Raw genomic sequence first — 20601 nt, 5'->3', positions numbered from 1 at the left:
AACCAGCTTATTTGCTCATAGTTGCTGGTGTGTCTTTCCCCGAGTATCTCCTTTCATGACTACCGGAATAATAAGTGGACTGCATGACTCCCAGACAGCGAAGTTCAAGGGTAAGATATAGCACATAAAGCTGTACAGAAATTATTCTGATGCTGCAACTGTCCCTCAGCAGACACACTCACTGCATGAGCAACCAGTGCCTGCAGGTTGTATGTGTCCTCGCAAGGTTCCCTGCTGCAACAGCTCTATCACCCTGTCCCTCCTGTCTTCGGTACTGGATGCCACATATTGCCTGATTTGCTTTAGTGGCTTGAAGATATAAGGGGAACCATCTTCGGACGCTCAGATCAAGCCAGATGCCCCCTCCTGAAAATCCTGCTCAACATCCCTGCTTCAGTTTCTGCAAGTTTCCAGCTCTCACTGCTGGTCCACATAAGGCTGATGCTCCATCCATGGACAGAATGACCCAAATTCACCCTGTTTCCTCCCCCCCTCCCCTCTCTCACTATACTTGTCTTATCTTAAGCTGACAATTCTTTGGATAAATCAGCTTAGCAAACTGGAAGGGCAGCTCCAGCGAGAGCAACCCCAGGATTAACAACCTCTCGATACCTCAGCATAGCTGGATCCCTTCTGCACAAGCTGCAGCCTGCACCATGCTTTGCAGAGGGGAAGCTGAGGCCAGCTGCCCTTACTAACACTGTTCCTGACCACGCTGAGCAGAGAGAAGTATTTTCCCTTGCATGGGCTACTAACCTTGGGAATAGCCTCAGTCAGAGCATAGCTGGCTTTGTCACTGAGCCACACTTTCTCCTTGGCTGAGAGGCCTGCACCAACAGCCTGTAGCTCCGACACGATAGATCCATAGGGCATCACCTGGATTTTAAACTCAGGCTCCAGGGTACAGTCAAGCTGTAAGTGCTCCCTCACAGCTGGGTCCATCATCCGGTCACCATCAATGAAGAGCCTGAGAAACAAATTGGACAGAACAGATAGGTGGGACCACATCTGATAGTGACTGGAGTAAAGAAGGGAAGGAGAAACCATTCTGGTGACATTTCAGGGAGAAAGGAGTTAGTTAATTATGCACTATACTTTGGCCTATATTGTTTTAACCACTGCCCTTCACACAACTTAAATCCTGCTTTGAAATTTAGACATACCACCCTGCTAAGAGGAAAGGAGCTGGTAACATTTTTGTTTGTATGACACATTCAAAATGGCTGCATCCCATCATTGCGCTTCATGCAGCAGAGAATAAAGAGAGGCAAATGGTGCCCATTCTCTAATTTTTAAGGGCAACATCTGGAAATTGAAAAGCTACTGTTCCAAGTACCACATTGTTCTTGCTTTTACTGGATTGGAAAGTTCAGCTCCACCTTCACATACAACTGGTACTCACCCAGCCAGGTTTTACCTCAGATGCATATAGCTAGCAGATTCATCTCTTTTTCTTCTAAAGACTTATGCTTGCTGAGGCTCATTATATGGGGCAGTCACAGGAAAGAAGCCTTCTGTCATAAGCCAGCCCTGAAACTTTCCTACACAATCCCTGCAGTTTTGAAGTGACTCATCAATGACATTAGAGAAAAGTTTTCCAATGTCCAGGCCAGTGTTGGCTCTTACCCACACTTCACCCAGGGCTCCAAGGGCCCTCCGCATTATTTCAGGGTGACAGAGGGCTCAGCCATCATACCCACAGTCACCCAGCAAGACAGCAAAGGTGCTGAGGAGTGCAGCAGAGCTCTTCGCTGCCTCTGTAGCTCTGCTCAGGGGAGGAGAGTAATTAATGTTCAAACAAAGTGCTCAGAAAGGACATTAAAGTGCCCAAGTGTAGGTGTTTTGAAAAGACAAATGCTTTGCTAGAACAGCTCTCCCACAGAAAAACGTATCTTGGGGGACAGAAGAGGGGAATACAAGCACCTGATTGTGTTCATTCCTATGACGGCGTATGCAAAAAACACAGGATTGTACTCAACATCAGAGCCTCGGAGGTTGAAAAGCCCTGGAAAATAAGAACGCCAAGAATCACAGTCCTGGTTCATCTTTTGTAACATTAGAGAAAGCCAAAAATAATCTCAGCAAAACACAGTCAAGCAATGAGTCGTCACGGGTACAGGCCGTGGGTCCAGCTCCCACCCAGCTGTCCCACGTCCTGCTGTTTTTCCCGCAATCCTAAGTTTTTGCCAGGAGATGGCACCAGAACTGCAGTTTAAACTCTCCCATCGGGCAAAGAAATGGGGTTTAACTTCTAAAGGAGGGCTGGCTTGGAAGAAACCAGACACAGGCAAAAAAAAAAAGACAAGGACACACGCTAAAAAAAAAAAAAAAAAAAAAAAAAATTGTGTTTGCCCTTTCTGGTCTGTGTAATGCAGCAAAAGCTCACTTCTCAACAGCCAGGAGACAATGTTACAAGTTACCATTTCATTCCAATCCTTTTGATACTTGAAGGAAGAGGGAGACAGCCTAGGCAAGACTAAAATACTCCAAAGAGCCTTCATTTAGGTGCCTCCAACGTCTCAGGCTGAGACTGCATAGTACTAAGGTTTTTCACAAAGGTTTTATGCCACAAAATTTCAAAGTCAAGAGGGGAAGTAGATGTGCAGCATCTCCAAATCTCTGATTTTAGGGTCAAATAAAAACCCCAGGGTATCCAATTAGCTGAAATGAGTTACTCAAAGCAGTAAGGCCAGCCAGCAGGACAGCTGGGAAAAGAACCAACATGTCCTAAATCACAACCCAGCACTGTATTCATTGAACTGTGCAAATTCTGCCACAAAAGTAAAAATAGAGTTTGATTCTCCCCAGGGAAGGAGTAGGTCACTTGAAAGCAGGAAAGAGCCACAAAGAACTCTTTACTGCATGGGTACAAACTTCCTCTCTCAGCCGACTCCCAATGCAGTAAGGAGGCTACAGCCTCCTCTGAGGCTCTCTATATCCCTAGAAACTTGTCTGGAGTTTAACACAGTGAATTGAATTAGATAAAATTAAAGGCAACGTCTCCCCCTTTTGGACAGGAAATCAACCAGGCACCCAGCAATAAGCTTCTCTCATGACCTCCTCTGGTCCATCTTAAAACCCTTGATTCATAACCCAGCTTGGCTTTGCTGTAGACATTCCATCTGAAAATGAAACCACCTCAGGGCACCAATTTATCATTAATTTAATTGGAGATGCACCTGAAAAGGTGAGACACACAATCTCTACTCACACAGGCCTCCCCAGGGAGGAGTCCTATTCACCACTCTCAGAAGTACTTCTTTCATGAAACAAGCTCTTTGCTCAGTGTCACAGATCCAGGAGAGCCCGCAGACCTCAGCAGGCTGGCTTCACCCAGCACCAGAGACATTGCACTGGCAGTGCTGGAGTTAGGAACACACCACCTTAATTTCTATCGTTTCAGATCAGACACAGGACACAGGCATTAGCAGCACTCACACCCTGCCAGCACTACGTTCCCACTGCACCAGTCTATACACTGGTGATTTCTGCACAAAGGATATACAGCACTAATAACAACAGTCCCAGGGAAACCACTGCTGTTTCTGGCCATTCTCGCTTCCTACACACTGGGCTGGGAGCCAGGGCATGGAGACCTGGTCATCCTGGGGCCCCAAACACCGAGGGGACTCCAGTGGGACTCTGTGACCCTGGGTTGAAACGATCTGGAAATACAAGTTGAGCCCTGACTTACTTGTTTTAACCAAAGCATTTGCCAAACGCTGGAAAGGTAGAGACTGACTTAAAGGGTAGTGACAATTAGGAAGACTACCGTGAACGCCATGTACCCCACCCTCACCTTACCTATACAAAGCCACATGTTGCATTGCTTTGTTTATAGCCCAGACTTCACAGCAGAAAAGTCTCCATCTTCCCATAGGGTATGGCAGCATCAGGATATTTTACAGCTAGAAAATCTCACAGGTCTTTTTTTCCCCTTTCAAACTGCCTTAGGCTTTATATATAATCTTCCCTTCCCTTTGCCTGGGCTGTTTTTCAAAGGTGGTGATTTGCTGTGTTTCCTGGGCCAAGAAAGTACTCGGGAGCTGCACTGGTGTATTAAGGCACTAGGTAGAAATACAGGGTCACTGCGACCCATTACCACCACTGCACTTGATACAAGTGACCTCTAACGAACACATTAGCTGTCGTAAGTGCCTCTCACCCTGGCAAGGTTCCTCCTTTCCAAGGACATTTATTTTGTAGGAAGAACTGAGAAAGGCAATGCAAAGACTTACATGCTACTTCATCCAAGGCTGTTACCACAAACCACAGGACTTTCCTCTCAGCCATTTTTGAACGAAGGGCTACAATTTTGTCTCTCCAGCTGACCCCTGCAAAACACAGTATGAAAAGCTACAGTCACCAGCCTTACTGGGGATGATGATGTAAGCACAAACCAATGCACTGGGTTTTGGAGGTACCCAAAACATACTGTGCTTGTGCTCCTCATTTCTTTCTAGTAACCGATACGAACTCTCAAACGAGCTGCCCTCCACACATCCATAGATTTATTTTGAAGTTATCTAGTAAATGGCTATTTGAAGTTTTGAGGACAATGGGGTCATTAGCTGAGGTCCGATCACCTTCATGACCTATTCATAGTGGATCATATTGCGCTGCAGTAGTGCTTTTCTCACCACTTTGTAAGAGGAAAGCAAAGGGGACAGGGCAGTAGAAACAGTTCCTGTCTACTGAGAGTTAAGCTTCTTACCTGTATAACTTAGGTCCAGCGTGATGAGAGGCTTGCAGGGTCGCTGAGGACAATCTGTCCAGATTGTATCGATCAGGTTTTCTTTGACGGGCACAAGGTCGTGACCAGCACTCCTCAAGGCTTTGGACATCCTCTTCCACTGATCTACCAAAGGGAAAAAAAAAAAAAAAATTAAGAGTGACGGCTTTGAAGAACACACACTGGTTCAACAACAGCCCCATTCACAGGGGGCATACTCAAGAATCTGAGTCTCCTTCTTTCCATCCAGCCTCTCCTTCCCATTCGTTAAAAACAAAGCAAAAGCTATTACAATTACAGTTCCACAAACACAGCTGCTACAGCCAGTAGCACATACAGAACCTTGCAGACCTGGAGCCTCATGCTTGAGCTGAACAAGTGCTCCAGCTGGGAGACAGAAGTTACTGGAAGAAGCCACCCCAGAGGCTGCTGTAAGGGTGTCTTCTACCCCAGTGCAGAACCACACTAGACCTAAGCTAGACAAGATAAGAGATGGGCTTCCACATAGCCACAAGACTGATCCTTAGCCCATGTAAATCAAGCAAATATCTCCCCTTGACTCCAGTGACCTGTGGATTGGGCTCCGTGTTCTGAAGCATGACTAGATGGATATTCATTCGTCTGATATGAATGGTACCACTCCAGGAACGTGCTTTCTGCAGGGAAAGCTGCAGGGATGCCAAAACCACCAAGCAGGAGTATCAGCGTCAGTTTTGCCTGGGTGTTCTGGCTTACAAGCTGGCCAAGGCATTCAGCAACTTTGTACTGAAGTGCCCATGACGAGCCACAGCACAGGCAAAAGGAAGTTCAGGAGTCTGCTTTTCAACTAAGGTCACTGCAAGCCCAGAGAGTAGTTCTTGTGTTTTGGAGCCAATGCACTGATGTCGAGCTCTCATAATACATGCCTCAAACCAAAATCCAACCTGTTTTGCCTGACAGTTTAAACCAGTTGAAACATCGTTAGCTACATCATACAACAGCTTAGCCAGAGAAGCAAGGAAGCAAAATCTAGTTGCCCAACCCAGAGATAAAATAAAGTAAAACCAACCTGCCGGAATAATGAAAGGGTCCACTCCCACCTTTGAGCCTTCTGGGAGGACACTCACTAGCCAGTCCTCCTGAGTTGGTGTATCTTTCAGACCTTCAGGGATTTAAGAAAAAAAAAGAAAAAAAGAGGTTCAAAGAAGCAGTCATACTGAAGCATTCCCACACTACCCAAAAAGTCCAAGCTAATGCATCAGGTACACCTACTAATGAATGTCTAGACCCATGGGTAAGAAGAGTCACAGGACACTAAAGCAGGAGCAGCAGTGTACCCAAGATATCCCTAAGCCCCTGCTTGATAGGGTATCTCTACAGCACAAGTTGTAACATGTGCAAAGTGACCAAATAGCCTGTGATTGTTTATCAGCGGAGCAGTATCCCAGCCTGCTGTGTACCCATTTTCATGAGTGTCCAGTTGCTATCCATTTGATGTGCAGCTTGCAGGAAGTAGCGTCCATCGGTCCACATGGCTGCATGCTGTTCAGTTACTATGGCAGTACCTAGACAGGAAGGCAGAAAGATGGAGTCATTTAGAGGTGGGCAGTCACCATGCAGAGCCACAGTCAGCAGGGCGAGTGTTTAAAATGCACCCCAACACCCCAAAAGGCAGCTCTGCTCACTGTTCAAAAGTTAGTCCAATTTCAGTGGAGATATTCACTGTTCACCCTGCACTATGACCTTCCAAATCCTATCAGAGACAGTATGCACAAGGATGCAGCTTAACAAATCACCTCAGATAAATTCAGCTTAAGCATATCTCAGCCAGTCAGTGGAACTGGGTAAATGGGACCTTCCAGACTTTCTGTAACAGAGACTGTGGTCTCCACTTGGCTGTTGTCACAGTAACACATACTGGACATCCCTGGAACTCCATCCCATCTTCTCATGGGGAGGAAGCCTGGGCTCTGGCCATCCACATGGAACAGCTGTTACTAGGCTAGCAGACATGGGTATCACTCCCAGCTGTCAGCTGCACCCCCTTCCCAAATGTTACAGCTCTAGCAGAGATGGCTGACAGGAAATACAAATATAAACTTCTGCTGGTTTCAGTGCCTGTCCCATTCCACTGACTCCAGATGGAGGGGTGCAGGCAAACAGCTGAGGGACAGTGACATCTCAGCAAGGCACTCTAGCTGCCTTGCCCCTAGTGATTCAGAAAAAAAACCCACAAAAACACCACAGCACAAACAGAAACTGAATCCGAGTCTTTTGAGTCTCTGCATCTTGACCATACTCTCTGGTGACAGAGCCCACATTAGCAGAGTTTCAAATATGAATTCACTGTTTTCTACCAAACTCCCCAACACAAACTTCATTTTAAACTGCTTCAGCCTGAAAAGATGAAGCAAGTAACACAAGATAAGCCCCTGTGTGAAGCCTCACTGATATGCTGAGCACTAGGCTGGGAACACAGACCTTCCAAGTACATAACAAGGGCTCAAAATAGAGAGGAAGGTTATGAAGAGGCCATGCAGAAGGCGTGAAATTAATACAGGATTCATGTTATCCATTAACAGCAGCCCACAGCCCTGGCTTTATCACCTTCCACAGGAGGTCCCAGAGTAGTTCACAGGAACTGATGAATGGACCCTCCAAACACATAGGTAGCAGTATTTATTAAACTGATTTACAGTTGGGGCAGGAGGGGGAAGACCTCAGTAGACACTAAAGTGAGTTTCCAACAATCACACAACAGAGTAAGTTGCAGAGCTTAGGGTACAGTTAAGTTAAAAACTAGATCTCTTGAAACACAGACCTACCCTACAGCCAAGAAAACATCCTGTCTCGGCAAGATAAGCAAACTTTTCCGCAGCGTTCAGTTTCCAAATGCAGTGTTACTGGCCTTGGCTCTGTTTAAACAGAAAGGCTAGCTAAAGTCCATTTACTATTCATCCTGCCCAAATGGGCAATGCAAAATTCTATTCGTACTGGCTGCACATCAAAAGAAATGACTGTAGGTTACAAGCACTACATTGAAGAGTTAATAGGATTTTACTTTATGAGAGGTTCATGCAGGGGTCAAACATTTTCTGGAAACTTGTTATTGCACTGATATTACATAATTCCAGTGGGTAGCCAAGACATAATTCTGCAGATGCTGAAATGAGAAGAAAACAGTCCAAACAAGCTGGATAGGTCTCCTTTTCCATACCGCCTCTATGCCATGAATGAGACTATTTCTTTACAGGGGAATTATGTATGTTAGCAAAAACCCAAGTTCTGGAAAGGTACCTGCAGAGCCATCAAATCCAGAGATGAACGCCCGTCTGCAATCACAGGGTGCAATGTACTCGCTCTAGAAAACAAAAGAGGCAGCAATTATTTATAGCAGCAGGGGGGGGGGGGGGGGGGGGAAATCAGCTGATGAAAAATATTTTGATAAGCTTTTTCTCCTAAAGGACACCACAGAGAGAATGAAAGGAGTTAAAAATTCTGGGCTCTACTCCACTGGAACATTTAATCATCTGTGATTATATTGTATTTACGTCCAACTGGGTCTTTTTTTTTTTTTTTTTTTTTTTAAGCTGCAGCACTTTTCTCCCACAAACATCTGTAAACACTGAAGTACTCTGCAGATGTTTATTTCACACTCAACTTCCCCTTCAGGCAACAAACAAATGCTGCCTTTGAAGCTGCAACGTGAAAGGAAGAGAAACCAGAAGCACCCCTTGATCTTGGGGACCAGAGTAATCAGCACATAAAATCTGTAAAATTCACTATCTCCAGTGAAGTCCCCTCACTGACATTTAAGGTTTTGGCTGGGAGAGAGTTAATTTTCTTCATAGTAGCTGGTATGGGGCTATGTTTTGGATTTGTGCTGAAAACAGTGTTGATAATACAGAGACCTTTTCATTATTGCTGAGCAGGGCTTGCACAGAGCCAAGGCCTTTTCTACTCCTCACACCACCCCACCAGCGAGTAGGCTGGGGAAGCACAAGAAGCTGGGAGGGGACACAGCTGGGACCACTGACCCCAACTGACCAAAGGGGTCATGATGTCATGCTTAGCATATAAAGCTGGGAGAAGAAAGAGGGAGTGGGGGGGATGTTCGGGGTGATGGCATTGGTCTTCCCAAATAACTGTTACGCACGACAAAGCCCTGCTTTCCTGGAAACAACAGAAACACCAGCCTGCCAATGGGAAGTGATGAATTAATTCCTTTGCTTTTGCTTTACCTATTAAATTGTCTTTATCCAAACCCACAAGCTTTCCCACTTTTACCCTTCCGATTCTCTCTCCCATCCCACTGTGAGGGGAGGCAGTAAGCAGCTGCAAGTTGCTAGCTGGTGTTAAACTGCAACAAACAACTTTGTTTTCCACATCAATGACATTGAAAGAAAATCATCAAGATAATAAAAGTGTAAAAACTTTAACCCTTATGACCTTCCATAATTAGATGCTGATCCTCTCACTTCTTCCTTGCCTACTGAAAACCCAACTACACCAGCAACCACCAGATCATGGTTTGGTGGGTAAACAGGAATCAAAGACTACTAGTCCATCCTCATCTCAGACCCATCACAGCCTGTGTTTGTTGACACGTCTGTTGGCAGCATTAAAGAAGAGTCTGACAACGCACAGATACCTAACATCCACAGGAGCTGCCAAAATTAAAAGAACAACTGTATCTTGAAGTGGCCCACACACCATTTTTATGGGATTCCATTCTGGCAAGTTCAGAGGTCAGAATTGCTGAGCAGACCTGTTAATTAACTAGCATAACTCAGCAAATCAGCTTAATCCAGGCTGACAGTGCCAATGTTTGAGCTGCAAAACCCCTGGATTTGTACCTTACAAATGGTCTGAAACCAAACTCTGTTACTCTGCCCACAAAGTTCCTCTGTACCCAGCTGTGTTGCGGCAAAAGAAACATTTTAGGGACCCAGCTGAGAAGTCACAGCCCAGTTTTCAGGTGGGTTTAGTTCCTACTGCCATAGATACTGCATTTCCCTGTCTCTGGCCAGGGCTATGTTCAAATCACCTGATTGTTAGAAAATACTCCCTTCAGATATGGTACTCTTCACTGTTCTAAAGGCAGCAGAGGGTTCAAAGCACAGGAGTGTATGAGAAGCACAATCGCAGCACCTGGGACCAACTCTATTTCTGTTCTCAGTCACCCCATGGTCACCCCTCCAGAACAGCTACATCTCTCCCCTCCTTGGAGATGCCCTAGGCAGCAGCTACCAACCATTCACCACACTTTGAATCTAAGCCTTGGGACAGAAAAACCCACAGACCAAAAGAGGATCTGGCTGAGTAGTTTTTGCTTTTGTTTGCCACTGAAGATTCCTGGGATATGGTCCCAAGAAATCTTCTATTTTATCCAACCACTAAGGAAAGTTGGCAGAAATGGGGTGGGTATTGAGACCACGGGTGCCCTCATCTCTGAGCCAGTCCAGTTCCCTGTGTCTCTTCCTGTCCAGCCCCAAAGGGCTGTGACACATGCTCAACAACTGTGGGGAGGAGAAGGGTCAGGATACCCACCTTGGGAAGGGATGACTGCCCTCTGCATACCTCTAGCTGATGGGGTGGATCCACATCAGCCCACCACAGCACCACTATCACCACCAATCCCATTCAAATAATGACACAGGCATCAGCAGACAGAGGACAAAGTCATTCAAGCAGCAGAATCAAGCGCCCATTCCCCTGGCTGCCTGTCAGCAGTAAGACAGAACGTGAAGGCAGTGTGATGCTGGACCTGAGGAATATTCCCCATTTCAGCATCTCCTAATTCAGCCTCTTGACTGCTACAGCTCCCCTCCTCCTACACTTCTCAGCTCAAAGCTGGGATACCATCTCCCAGGGTCCAACGCCTAAAGGGGATGCTGGAAATTTCCCACTGTGGATTGTATCACTAAGAACATCTCAAATCAGACCAGCAATTTCTCTTCCCTTTCTCTTGACCAATGCAGCAGAGGCTACAGGCTAGTCTGCTTGTGCAGACAAGCAAACTCACATTCACGGGAAGGGTTAACACTGAGCTAGCTGCATTAACAGCATAGAACAATGAAATAGATTAAAACAATTTTTAATCTAAAAGAAAGAAAAAAAAAAGTCTGTTAGTCTAGGTCAGCTTTTACTAGATTTAAAACTATCAAAGACCTTGACTACATGGGGAATGCTTCATGCTGTCCCATTCACAGGCAAATCCAGGGAATGTTTTAAGAGTTTACAATGAGGCAGATGGGCTTTAGAAGGGAGTATGAGGGATCTGGAAAGGAAGATGGTTCATTCATCTGTCAGTCTGAATTCTTGCACGCCCACCTGTTCTGTTCCATGCAGCAACCCCCACTGTGCAAAGATAAGTCCATGTTTCGCACGAGCTAAAATTACAAGGGGAACACCTGCACACGCCACACAAAGTACAGGCCGCAGCACAGTCAGAGCAAGGTATTACCCTGAGGCTTGTCTTGAAGCTCCAATGACCTTCACCCTGGCTCTCCTCAGGCCTTTCAAGTCTGCTTTCCACCACACCTGTCAGTCCTTGACATGCAGACAAAACTGGGGGCTGCATCACAGAAACCCTCAGCTAAGCCAGGAGGAACCACAAAAAAAAAAAAAAAAAAGTGGTGCTTATCACCAGAACCTGCACAGTTGGGCCATTAACATGTAAAAGCTTATTCTATCCTAAGGTTAACCAAGATCAGCAAGGAAAAGTACAGCTTGCTGCCTTTAGAGCTATGACACTGATGCCTTAAAGAACAAACACTGCTGTGTACTTGGAGGGAGGTCGGTATTCACTGCCAAGAACCTAACTGCATTGGTAAGAACTGGAACAGGTCAGTGCAACCTGTGCACAAATAGTCTCTTGCTTTATAACTCTACTGATTCCTCGGCTCAGAACAAGTGTGTGTCAGAGGAGCCAGCTCTGAGCAGAAGACAGCATCTCTGCCAATTCAAACATGGGGCCCTGAGCTGGGCAGGTGCTTCCTTGATACAGAAGACCAGCCAGATCTGACCAAATTTGTTTTCACCAAGTCAAGGCCCTGGGGGTAGAAGCCAGCCCCAGTTAAGCTGTGACTGGCTCCAAACCCAAGCCCTAATCCAAACATCATTCCCTCCCATTAAGAAGAAAGTTCCTCCAATCTCTGAATATTCCCATATGGGCAAACTTCAAATTCAATGTAAACCGGGTGACTCAACACAAAAATGAATCCCGTGTTTACCACTGCAACACCCCAAAAGGTCAGACAGGTATTTTTAACCAAACCACAACGGATTTAGGTGCTTCATTTCCAAAAGCATGGCATTTCACCCTTCCATGATCCTTTGACACCTCCAGCCACAAGATCCACCCAGCGCTCATGTAAGGAAGCAGGGCTCTTTGTATGGACTTCAGCCTACTTTTGGCTGGTTACTCCCCTCCTTTCTCACCAGCCTTTGGACCACCCATGTCCCCAAACAAACAGTCCATTTCTTCTGACTTCTTATCACCAGCATCAAAAGTTTCAAAAATCAAAGCAGCCAACATTCAGGGATGGCTACAAGAGCCACAAGTCCAAGGTAACAGGAGCCTTGGTTAAGCCAGAGTCAGAGCCAGCTGTGTTTGAGAAGCTCTGCAAGTCTTTCAGCTCTTTACACAACTAAGCATAGAAAGCAAAGGATACAACTGGTGGCAAGCCTCCTCGCAGTATTACAACCTAAGCCTTCTAGCCTTGGCTGGAAAACCAATATGAAAAGCATCACAGAGCTCAGAGCTCAAACCCCAAACATCCCCAGTGTTACAAAGAGAAATTAGTCAGCAAGTTGCAGCATCAGAGTGTATCAGCATCGGACCAATCCAGGGGTTCCTTTGCAACCAAGAAGGGAATAAAGTTTCCCCCAATCTAAACCCTTTGTCAGCACCACAGGAGGGAAAGCCCTTTTTGTTGACAAGTTCTCTGATGTGGATCCCAGGACAGCCTCAGGAACAGCTGAGAGAGGAAAGGACAGCAATAAGTAGCTTGGGTTGTGGGGAGGAAATGGCTCAAGCCACCAGAAGCTTGGGTATCATTAAACCACAGTCTTCTGAGTCATGGAGGGAAGCTGCCTAAGAGCAAAATCTGACTGCAGGGCTGTAAAGTTCTTTATTTGCATGCAATAAACAAATGCTTTCCTGGAAGATGGGGAAGCTGCAAACCTCAGCTCATGACAGTTTCCCTGGAATCAGTAGGCCTGCTCCGGGATCAACAGGTTCCCACCAATGCTTAAAATGGCACCAATTCCCAAACCTCACAGACAAAATCCTGCACTAGCTAGTCAAGAGGCGCCAGAATCATCAGCTTTTAGTAATTGTTTCCATTCAGATAGATTCGCTCTGCAGAGAAACCTGACCAACTTGCCCGGCAGGAAATAGCAACATGGGGTTCTCTGCTTAACTGCATTCTGTCAAGGAAAAGAAAGCAACAGAAAAACCCAGAAGTCCTGAGGGTCACATTCTTCAACTCACATGACAGCACTTAACGTCTAGTGAAATGAAACCAGAGTTATATATGGACAGAGGCAGCTTGAGGCAGGAATGCAGCAGACAATAGCAGCTGCAGAAAACTGCCTTCCCTCTACCTGCCCAAGTTTGGATCTCCCTAAGAGGAAACACGATGCTGCACATATGGTCCCAAGGCGCAGGCAAGTCTGGACCTAGCTCACCCCAGTGCAAAGTCAAGGGCAAAGGTCCTGATTCAGTTTTATTTTGCTCTCGTGCACCCTGGGGTAAAAGGGAGCTTTGGGTGTGAGCCAGGAAAGCTTCAGGTCTTTTCTTTCCTGAAAATGGCTGAGGAGGGAAAAACCCTTGGAAGTTCTTGGGTCTCCTAACAGCAGAGTGAAACTAGCATATGAGCAGGTGGGGAAGGTAAAAGGCAGTTCAGCAATTTAAAATTTATGTTACAGACTACAGAAATCTTAACAGTGGAAAACTGCACACAACACAGTTACCGCCACGGGTTACCACCCTGGGCCCAGACTTCCCTCCTGTCTTTAGTGCACAAGACAAGCTGATGCAGAGCAGCATCAAAAGAGAAGTGTCATTGCAACACATCACCTCACTGCTCTCCAAAGGCCCCTCCCTCTGCATGGAATCTGAGGGCTTTAGCATAAGACAGCAATTCCAGCAAGAACTGGATGTAGCAAAGGGAAAGCTCTGCAACCAGTCCTTCGCCACCTCGCTTAAGAGTTATGCGTTGATCAGGAAGTGCTAATGGGGAAACTAAAGCCCAGATAATGCCCCTTCCTCCCCTAGTAAATCTTTTCTTCCCAACAGCCAGGATGGGGACAGCAAGTGCTCTGGCAAGCTCCCTTTTTTACAGCGTGAGCTCCCTGGAGACAATCTGATGAGAAGCTGCTGGTGGAACATCCATGCTGATTTGTTACAAGAACATAAAAACTCCAGTCTCCTGAACAGACTCCAGAAACTTTTTCCAACATGACGCTTCTCAGGTTACCCAAGCTTTTATGCTAGAACCATTAAAGCAAGTGAATGAAGGATGATTTTAGTTATCCCTGGCTTTTATTTCTTGTAGGGAAGGAAAATGCAATCATTCTCATAATCCATCCATCCATACCTGGTGAGCATCTCCAGAGGGCACTATGTAGGCTTGCACAGGCTCCTGGACATACTTGGGACTCTTCATCACCTGCCGCAGTTGCTTCAGCAGCTCTGTTGTAATTTTTGGACTCATCTTCCTACCTGCAACTGAAATAAAGTACAAAACTTCAGAGCTTCTCCAGCCATCCCAGGCCACTCACACGCACAGGCTGGAGGCCATCACCACTGAAAACTCCCCTTGAGGACAAGTGTGCCAACATCATCCCTCCCACCCAAGAATTTCTCCTGTCCTATCACTTCACTTATGTTCCTTGAGAATGAGGGATCAGGTTGAGGCCACAGAGACAAAGCTGGTCCATGCCGTAAAGGACCTTTCCCATCTCATCAAGCACTGACATGCCCAGTAATAATGACACGCAAGCTTAACATGTGCCAACCCTCCTTGCACGTGGGCAGCACCAAGAAACAGAGCACCTCAGACATGCCTTATGACAGCCAGGAAAGGTCTCGGGATGTCACACCGATGGTCCCAAATACTCACAGATCAGAAGTAGCCCCACCCATCACATGCATAAAGAACAGCGTCCAGTCTTTTCACTCTGGGGGCAGAGATGCTGTGGCTTATACGCCACAGCAAGCCACGCACATCAAGACTCGGAAACGGACAAGTTAAGGTGGCGATTTTTAGAAGTTTCACTATAGCCCAGGTTTTCATAGTGGATTGGTGACCAGACTAACTCAGGGCAAAGAAATTACTCCCAAGGACATACACAGGGATGTGTTCAGTGGCCATATTTACCTCTGGGCTGCACATTAGTTCACCTAGCAGGAAGAATAGCCCATTGAGCTCTCACAAGTGACTGCCAGGGGACAACTAGGGATGCTTAAGGAAAGCTTCTCTGAAGACCTTTGGCAAATGCTCTGCAGATCTCAGCTGGTGTCAGACAGGCAGGGATGGGGCACAGGCTAAATGAAGACAGCAGATCAGAGGGCAAAACAAGGGCACAGGCCAATTATCCTCCCTTGCAGTGGTTTTGCAATAGATATATCTTTAGCATTGCAGTGAATATCAGCCTCTCAATTTACTACCCAGAAACCGTCAATAGCTGGGTCCCGCTGGGAGCACCGTGCACAGTGATGCATCAGGTCATGCTGCTGTGCTGGCGCGAATGAAGGCTGCAGTGGAAGGCACCAGCTGATTGCAGAGGATATTCAAGCTGTGGGGGAGGCCTGGCCTGAAAGCCTACGGAAACCAAGTAACCTGAACTTCAGAAGAGGTTCTCTCTGTGTTTTCTTCACTCACATCTCCAAAGGGTGCCCAAAGTGGGATATTCCCCTTCCCATTTCTCTATCCATTCCTTTCAAATTTTTAAGAACATGCTGGGATCCTACAACTTTAATGCTGTCGCTTTCCAGGGCAAGATTGGTAGGCTCTGTGCTGCCTGAACACCAGCTATGTAGTATGTTGTTCTGACCAGTGCACTCCACAGCTCACTTCACAGCCATGTCTACAAACAGATCATAGGTGGGAGAAGCAAATAGTATGAAACTCAAACATTTTTTGCTTATCTAAGCACTTAACTCTATTTATACCGCTATAACTACCCAGAAGCCCAAGAGACATTACAGTCTTATGCCAAAACACAATAAGGCAGAGTCCCTGCCCTGTGATGTTTGCCATCTACACAAGAAGGCAGAAAACCTGCCTCCATTTCACAAGCCACAGGAAGACATGATTTGACCAAGGTCACACAGCAGCGTTGTGACCAAGCCAGGAACTGAACCAAGGTCTGATGCATTCAGGTGTAAAAATCTGAACCCAAGACCACCATTCACACATCTCATCCCAGGAAGTTTAGAGCACACCAGGCTTGTGACTGACTGTCTGCCCACAGGTGCACTATGTTTTACAACCCAGACCACAAGAAGCAAAACAAGCACAAAAGGCACCATACACTAAATCCTCAAACTGGTATCTCGACTCCAGTGCCTTTTCTGGGATTAGATTACACCTCAGATTTATTTCCAGGACAAATTCATAGGCTACACTGAACTTTATTATACTGTGATTGGTTTTGTCTGTCCGTTGTAACAAGTTGCTGTAACACTCTCTAATACTGCTGCTGATTTATGTTCAGACAGAGGAAAAACAGAAAGGAGAGAGAGCAACAACACAGCAACAGGCCAGCAGAAAAAAATCCCTTTCTACAAACTCATAAGGACACAGCTTCCTTTCTCGACCTGCACTTTGTCTCCAGAAGCCTGAAAGTCTCATTTAAATAGGCAAGGAATGACAAGGCTTTGCCTTGTAATAAAGCTCCTTGCTGACAAGCTACAGTTTTCTTAGCAAGCAAGAGATTCTCTCAAGGCTAAAAAAAAAAAATAATAATTAATTTAATTTATAAGTACTCTCACTGTTGAAAGATTTGCTTGCAAATATTAAAAATGCAACAAAGCTAGATTAGCAACAAAAGCCATGTTAAGAAGAACATCTAAATTAGACAACCCCTACAGTATAAGAAATCACTTTAAAAAAAAACCTTCACAAACTTTCCAATAAAATTGTCTTCAATTTCCAGAGAAAGAGAAGCTATTTTCTCCCATATCTTTGGTAGTCATTTACTCTGGTCCCCCTATAATTTTTAACAGGTGACCTTTCCTTTCTTGGCCGTAACTATAAGCCTCTACCAAGTTCAAACATCTTCTCTATCATTATTTAATCACTCCAAACACAGCTCAAACGAAGATAGTGGATTTAGCAGTGCAAGACACAGTCCCCTTCTCTGACCTAACTTTTTCAAAGGTATCAGACTGCCATGTTACCTGCCTCTGTAGCTCCCCACGTCTGGACGCTTCTTGCCTCTGCTCATGCACAATACCATTCAGCTCTTTGCTTGGCCTTCATAAGCTTCACTGTGCCTGAGAAAGCAAAGGGCAAAACTGAAACAGCTAACAAACTTTGCCCCCCCCCATAAAACATTCTTATTCCCCAGCAAAGAGCTGAGAATGCATTAATACTATGTTCCACTGGCAAGATTAGAGACGCACTGAGGGTGAACCGTGGGGGAACAAGGAACATCAAGGGCCAGGCACTTGCTTGTCAAGACTTACGATTAAATCTTGCAAGCATGTGCTGTTTTATGCCAATTTGATTTTGCAATCCTTCTGTCAGAGGGCACTCCCCATTTTACACATGGGGAAACTAAGGCAGAGAAGCAGCAACTTGCAAAGTATCAATACAGCACGATGGCAGTCAGAGGTGGATCCCAAAATCTGGCATTGTCTAGACTTACATTACCTACACCTCACCCAAACTGCGGGGAGTCAGTTCTCCAAGAGCCCAGGCCAGATCCTACCCGGATAGCATCTCCATCAGACATGCAGGGTAAAGGATGACCACAAAAATGTTGCCGGGGAGCCAGACACCTCCTCCTGCCTCCTTCATGCACACTGCGCGATGGGCTGCTGCAGCCCCAGGCCAGCAACGGTCGGGGACACCAGGCCTGCTGCCTCGGGGGCACGGCAGGGCCGCGGCGGGGAGGCAGGCAAGGCCAGCCGGTCAGGCTGCATCGGGGTTGCCTGTGGCTGCTGTGTTAGACCATCCTGAGGGTTTACGTCCTGTTTGCTTCAGATAGGCTCGTCCTCCTGTTAATTGCCTTTTCGTTTTCTCTTTTATGAATAAACTTGTTCAAAACAAGCACGTAAGCTCGCATTATCAGGAACCAGCAGCACCACCTCAAAACCAGGCCTCTCTGGCCCGGGCTGGCCACAGGCAGGGCAGCCCAAGCACTCCCGTACCGAGGCACAGACCCCACGACTCGCCCCCCTGGCACCCACCGACACTCCAAACGCACCGGCAGCCCACCCGGGCCGCACCCGGGCCTCCCCCAGCCCCACGCAGGGCTGACCGGGCCGCTCGGGCCCGGACACCCCGACGGGGCCCGGCTGCCGGGGAGGCCTGGTGCGGGTCCCCGCAGCCGAGCTACCGCGCACACCGAGCGCTCCCCGCCGCTGCCCCCGGGCACCCCCGGGCCTGCCCCCGCCCCGCCGCTCCTCACCTGCCGCCGGCCCGCCCGCCGCCCGCCGCCGCGACGTCAGCGCCCACGTCGGCCGCCGCGCCCACCCGCCGCTGACGTCACGGCGGACGTCACGGGGGAGCCGGCGGTGTGAGGCGGGAGGCGGAGCCCGGGGAGAGCCGGGGCCGGGACCGTCCGCCGCGCGCCAGCCTCCGCCGTCCTCTGAGCCCGGCGGGGGCAGCCTGCCCCGGCGGCCCGGTGCGGTCCCCGCTGGGGGAGCCCGAGGGGGGCCCCGTCCTGCGGGGGAGGCGGGCCGGGAAGCCGGTGCGAAACCCGGGGCAGGCCGAGCGCGTTGCAGCCGGCTGCCCGTGCCTCCCTCGAAAAAACGGCGGGACGGATCGTCTGGCACCGCTGCCGGGCCCTGGCCCCGGGACCTCGTCCGGCGCTCGCCTCTGCGGGCCGCTTCACTCTTCAGCTGCCGGGCAGGGCCCGGGGCGGGGATGGGAGCCCAGGCCCCCGGCTGGGGCCGGCGCGGCGGGGGCGCACGGCGGCTCCCCCAGCACCGCACGGGCGGGCTGCGGGCGCCCCGCAGCTTTGGCTTTGCAGTGCTGAGCACGGCTCCGGGGAAACGTTGGCTTCCCATTACTTTGCTCGAAGCCCCCGGCAGAAAGGGTCCTGCCCGGCTGCTTTTCAAGGTGAATTCCCGGCAGTTTTCTGCTTGGAAGGGAGGAGGCTCCTACTGTAACAGCGGTGGGTGGAACTGGTGTGAAATCTGGCCGTTTGCCATGCGTGCGCTAATGAAAATACCTTCCACTGCGCTCCTCTGCCCCTAGTAGTTTTCTACAGGTGGGCCATAAGTCAAGCCTAGTGACAAACCCAGGAGGCTGTTACAGAAATGCAGAAATGAGAAGATCACCACCAAGAAGCAACAAAAGCAAAAAAAAAAAAAAAAAAAAACATTACCTGCTTTGTAACTGCATCCAGGCCAGAGGGGTTTGCTTGCAGCAGCCGGGACCCTGGGGACCCTCTGGCGCCCATGCTGTGACAGCACTGCAGCCGCTCTTCTTGCGTGGGGTTTGTCACTGCACCCAGTGTAACTGCCACTCCACAGAGGATGAAGAAAGGAGGAAAATGTGGTGCTCAGTGGGAGCCACCTTCGTTCAGGGTTTCCCACACATCCTGGGGACTCAGTAGGAGAGGAGATGCTCGGCTGGCTGCATGGTGCTCAGGAAGCGGGCCCTTGAAGATGCACGGGCTGAGCACTGCACCTGGCATCCCACGGGTACCGGACAACTGTGTGGGTACACAACCAACTCATGAAACTGGCCTCAGGGCCCCGGTCTGCATGCATTTTTTCAGAGGAGAAAAAGTGCAGCCTCCAGCTACTCTGCCCTTCGTCCTTCCGTCTTCAGTCCACACCAATGCTGTAGCTCACAGAGCTTTACCCACAAACTGCCAAACATTTGCTGCTGCGTCTAGCAAGCCAGCACAAGTCAGTCTTTTACTAAACCGCCTGGGTCTCCCTGACTATTTGCATATTTCCAGGTGAAGCGTGAAGCAAAATCAGGTGAGGATAATTCAGGGAGAGAGAGGCTTTTGGAGGTCTCTAGTCCAACCCCCTGCTAAAAGCAAGACCAGCTTCAAAGCTAGGGCAGGTTTCTTAGGGACCGTCCTGCTGGGTTTTGAGTATCTCCAAGACAGGAGCAGTACAACCTCTCTGGGCAGCCTATGCTAGTGCTGACCACCCTGGAACAAAAAGTTTTTTTCCTGATATCCAAGCAGCATTTCCTCATTGCAAGTTGCCCCTTGCCCTTTCGCTGTGCACATCTAGAAAGGATCTGGCTCCCTCTTCTTTCTGACCATTCTCCAGGCTGAGCAATTCAGCCCTCCTGCAGCCCCAAATCCTGCAGCCAGCCCCAGCCAGCAACTGCTGCCCTCTGCGGCTCCCTCCACATTGCAGAGGTCTATCTCACACATCTCTGGAGTAAAATCTAGGGCATAACACAGCACAGCAAAACTCATAATGCAGTAGAAGAGAATAAAAGGTCCGTCCTGCAACCAGCACCTCGGCATTGGGAAGGGTCATTGGATGGGGCCAGGGTTGTAGGGTCTCCTTGAAGAGGGATGGGAGAGAGGGGAGGGGAGGCTGGTGATCATGGCTGTTATAGCAGGAAGAATTTTCTTTCCTCATTAATTGCCTTGGCTGAAGCTAATTGCTGTTTCCCAATTATTCTCATCCCATCTCCCAGCCCTCCCCACAAGGATCTTATACAATCCTGGCAGTT

General features: G+C 48.1%; 1 protein-coding gene across 3 annotated transcripts in view; it reads right to left on the bottom strand.

The window, feature by feature from the left end:
• Positions 1-18490, bottom strand: part of XPNPEP1 (X-prolyl aminopeptidase 1) — a 32039-nt gene extending 13549 nt beyond the window's left edge. The window contains exons 1-10 of one of the 3 annotated variants that reach the window (XM_056351862.1): positions 18359-18483; positions 17124-17219; positions 14317-14447; positions 8009-8072; positions 6172-6276; positions 5781-5873; positions 4715-4858; positions 4239-4334; positions 1924-2005; positions 757-967 (exon numbers count right to left, since the gene is read on the bottom strand). In XM_056351862.1, the coding sequence (XP_056207837.1) occupies positions 757-967; positions 1924-2005; positions 4239-4334; positions 4715-4858; positions 5781-5873; positions 6172-6276; positions 8009-8072; positions 14317-14433 (912 nt within the window). In that variant the 5' untranslated portion in view covers positions 14434-14447; positions 17124-17219; positions 18359-18483. Of the gene's footprint in view, positions 1-756; positions 968-1923; positions 2006-4238; positions 4335-4714; positions 4859-5780; positions 5874-6171; positions 6277-8008; positions 8073-14316; positions 14448-17123; positions 17220-18358 lie in introns of all 3 variants that reach the window. The other 2 variants (XM_056351861.1, XM_056351860.1) reach the window with 2 other exon arrangements.
• Between the last annotated feature and the right edge of the window lie 2111 nt (positions 18491-20601).

Source organism: Falco biarmicus, chromosome 9, assembly GCF_023638135.1.
Source record: "Falco biarmicus isolate bFalBia1 chromosome 9, bFalBia1.pri, whole genome shotgun sequence".
In the NCBI taxonomy this organism is placed as follows: Eukaryota; Metazoa; Chordata; class Aves; order Falconiformes; family Falconidae; genus Falco; species Falco biarmicus.
The sequence above is the reverse complement of the archived record's forward strand: the minus strand, read 5'-3'. Positions and strand labels throughout refer to the sequence as shown.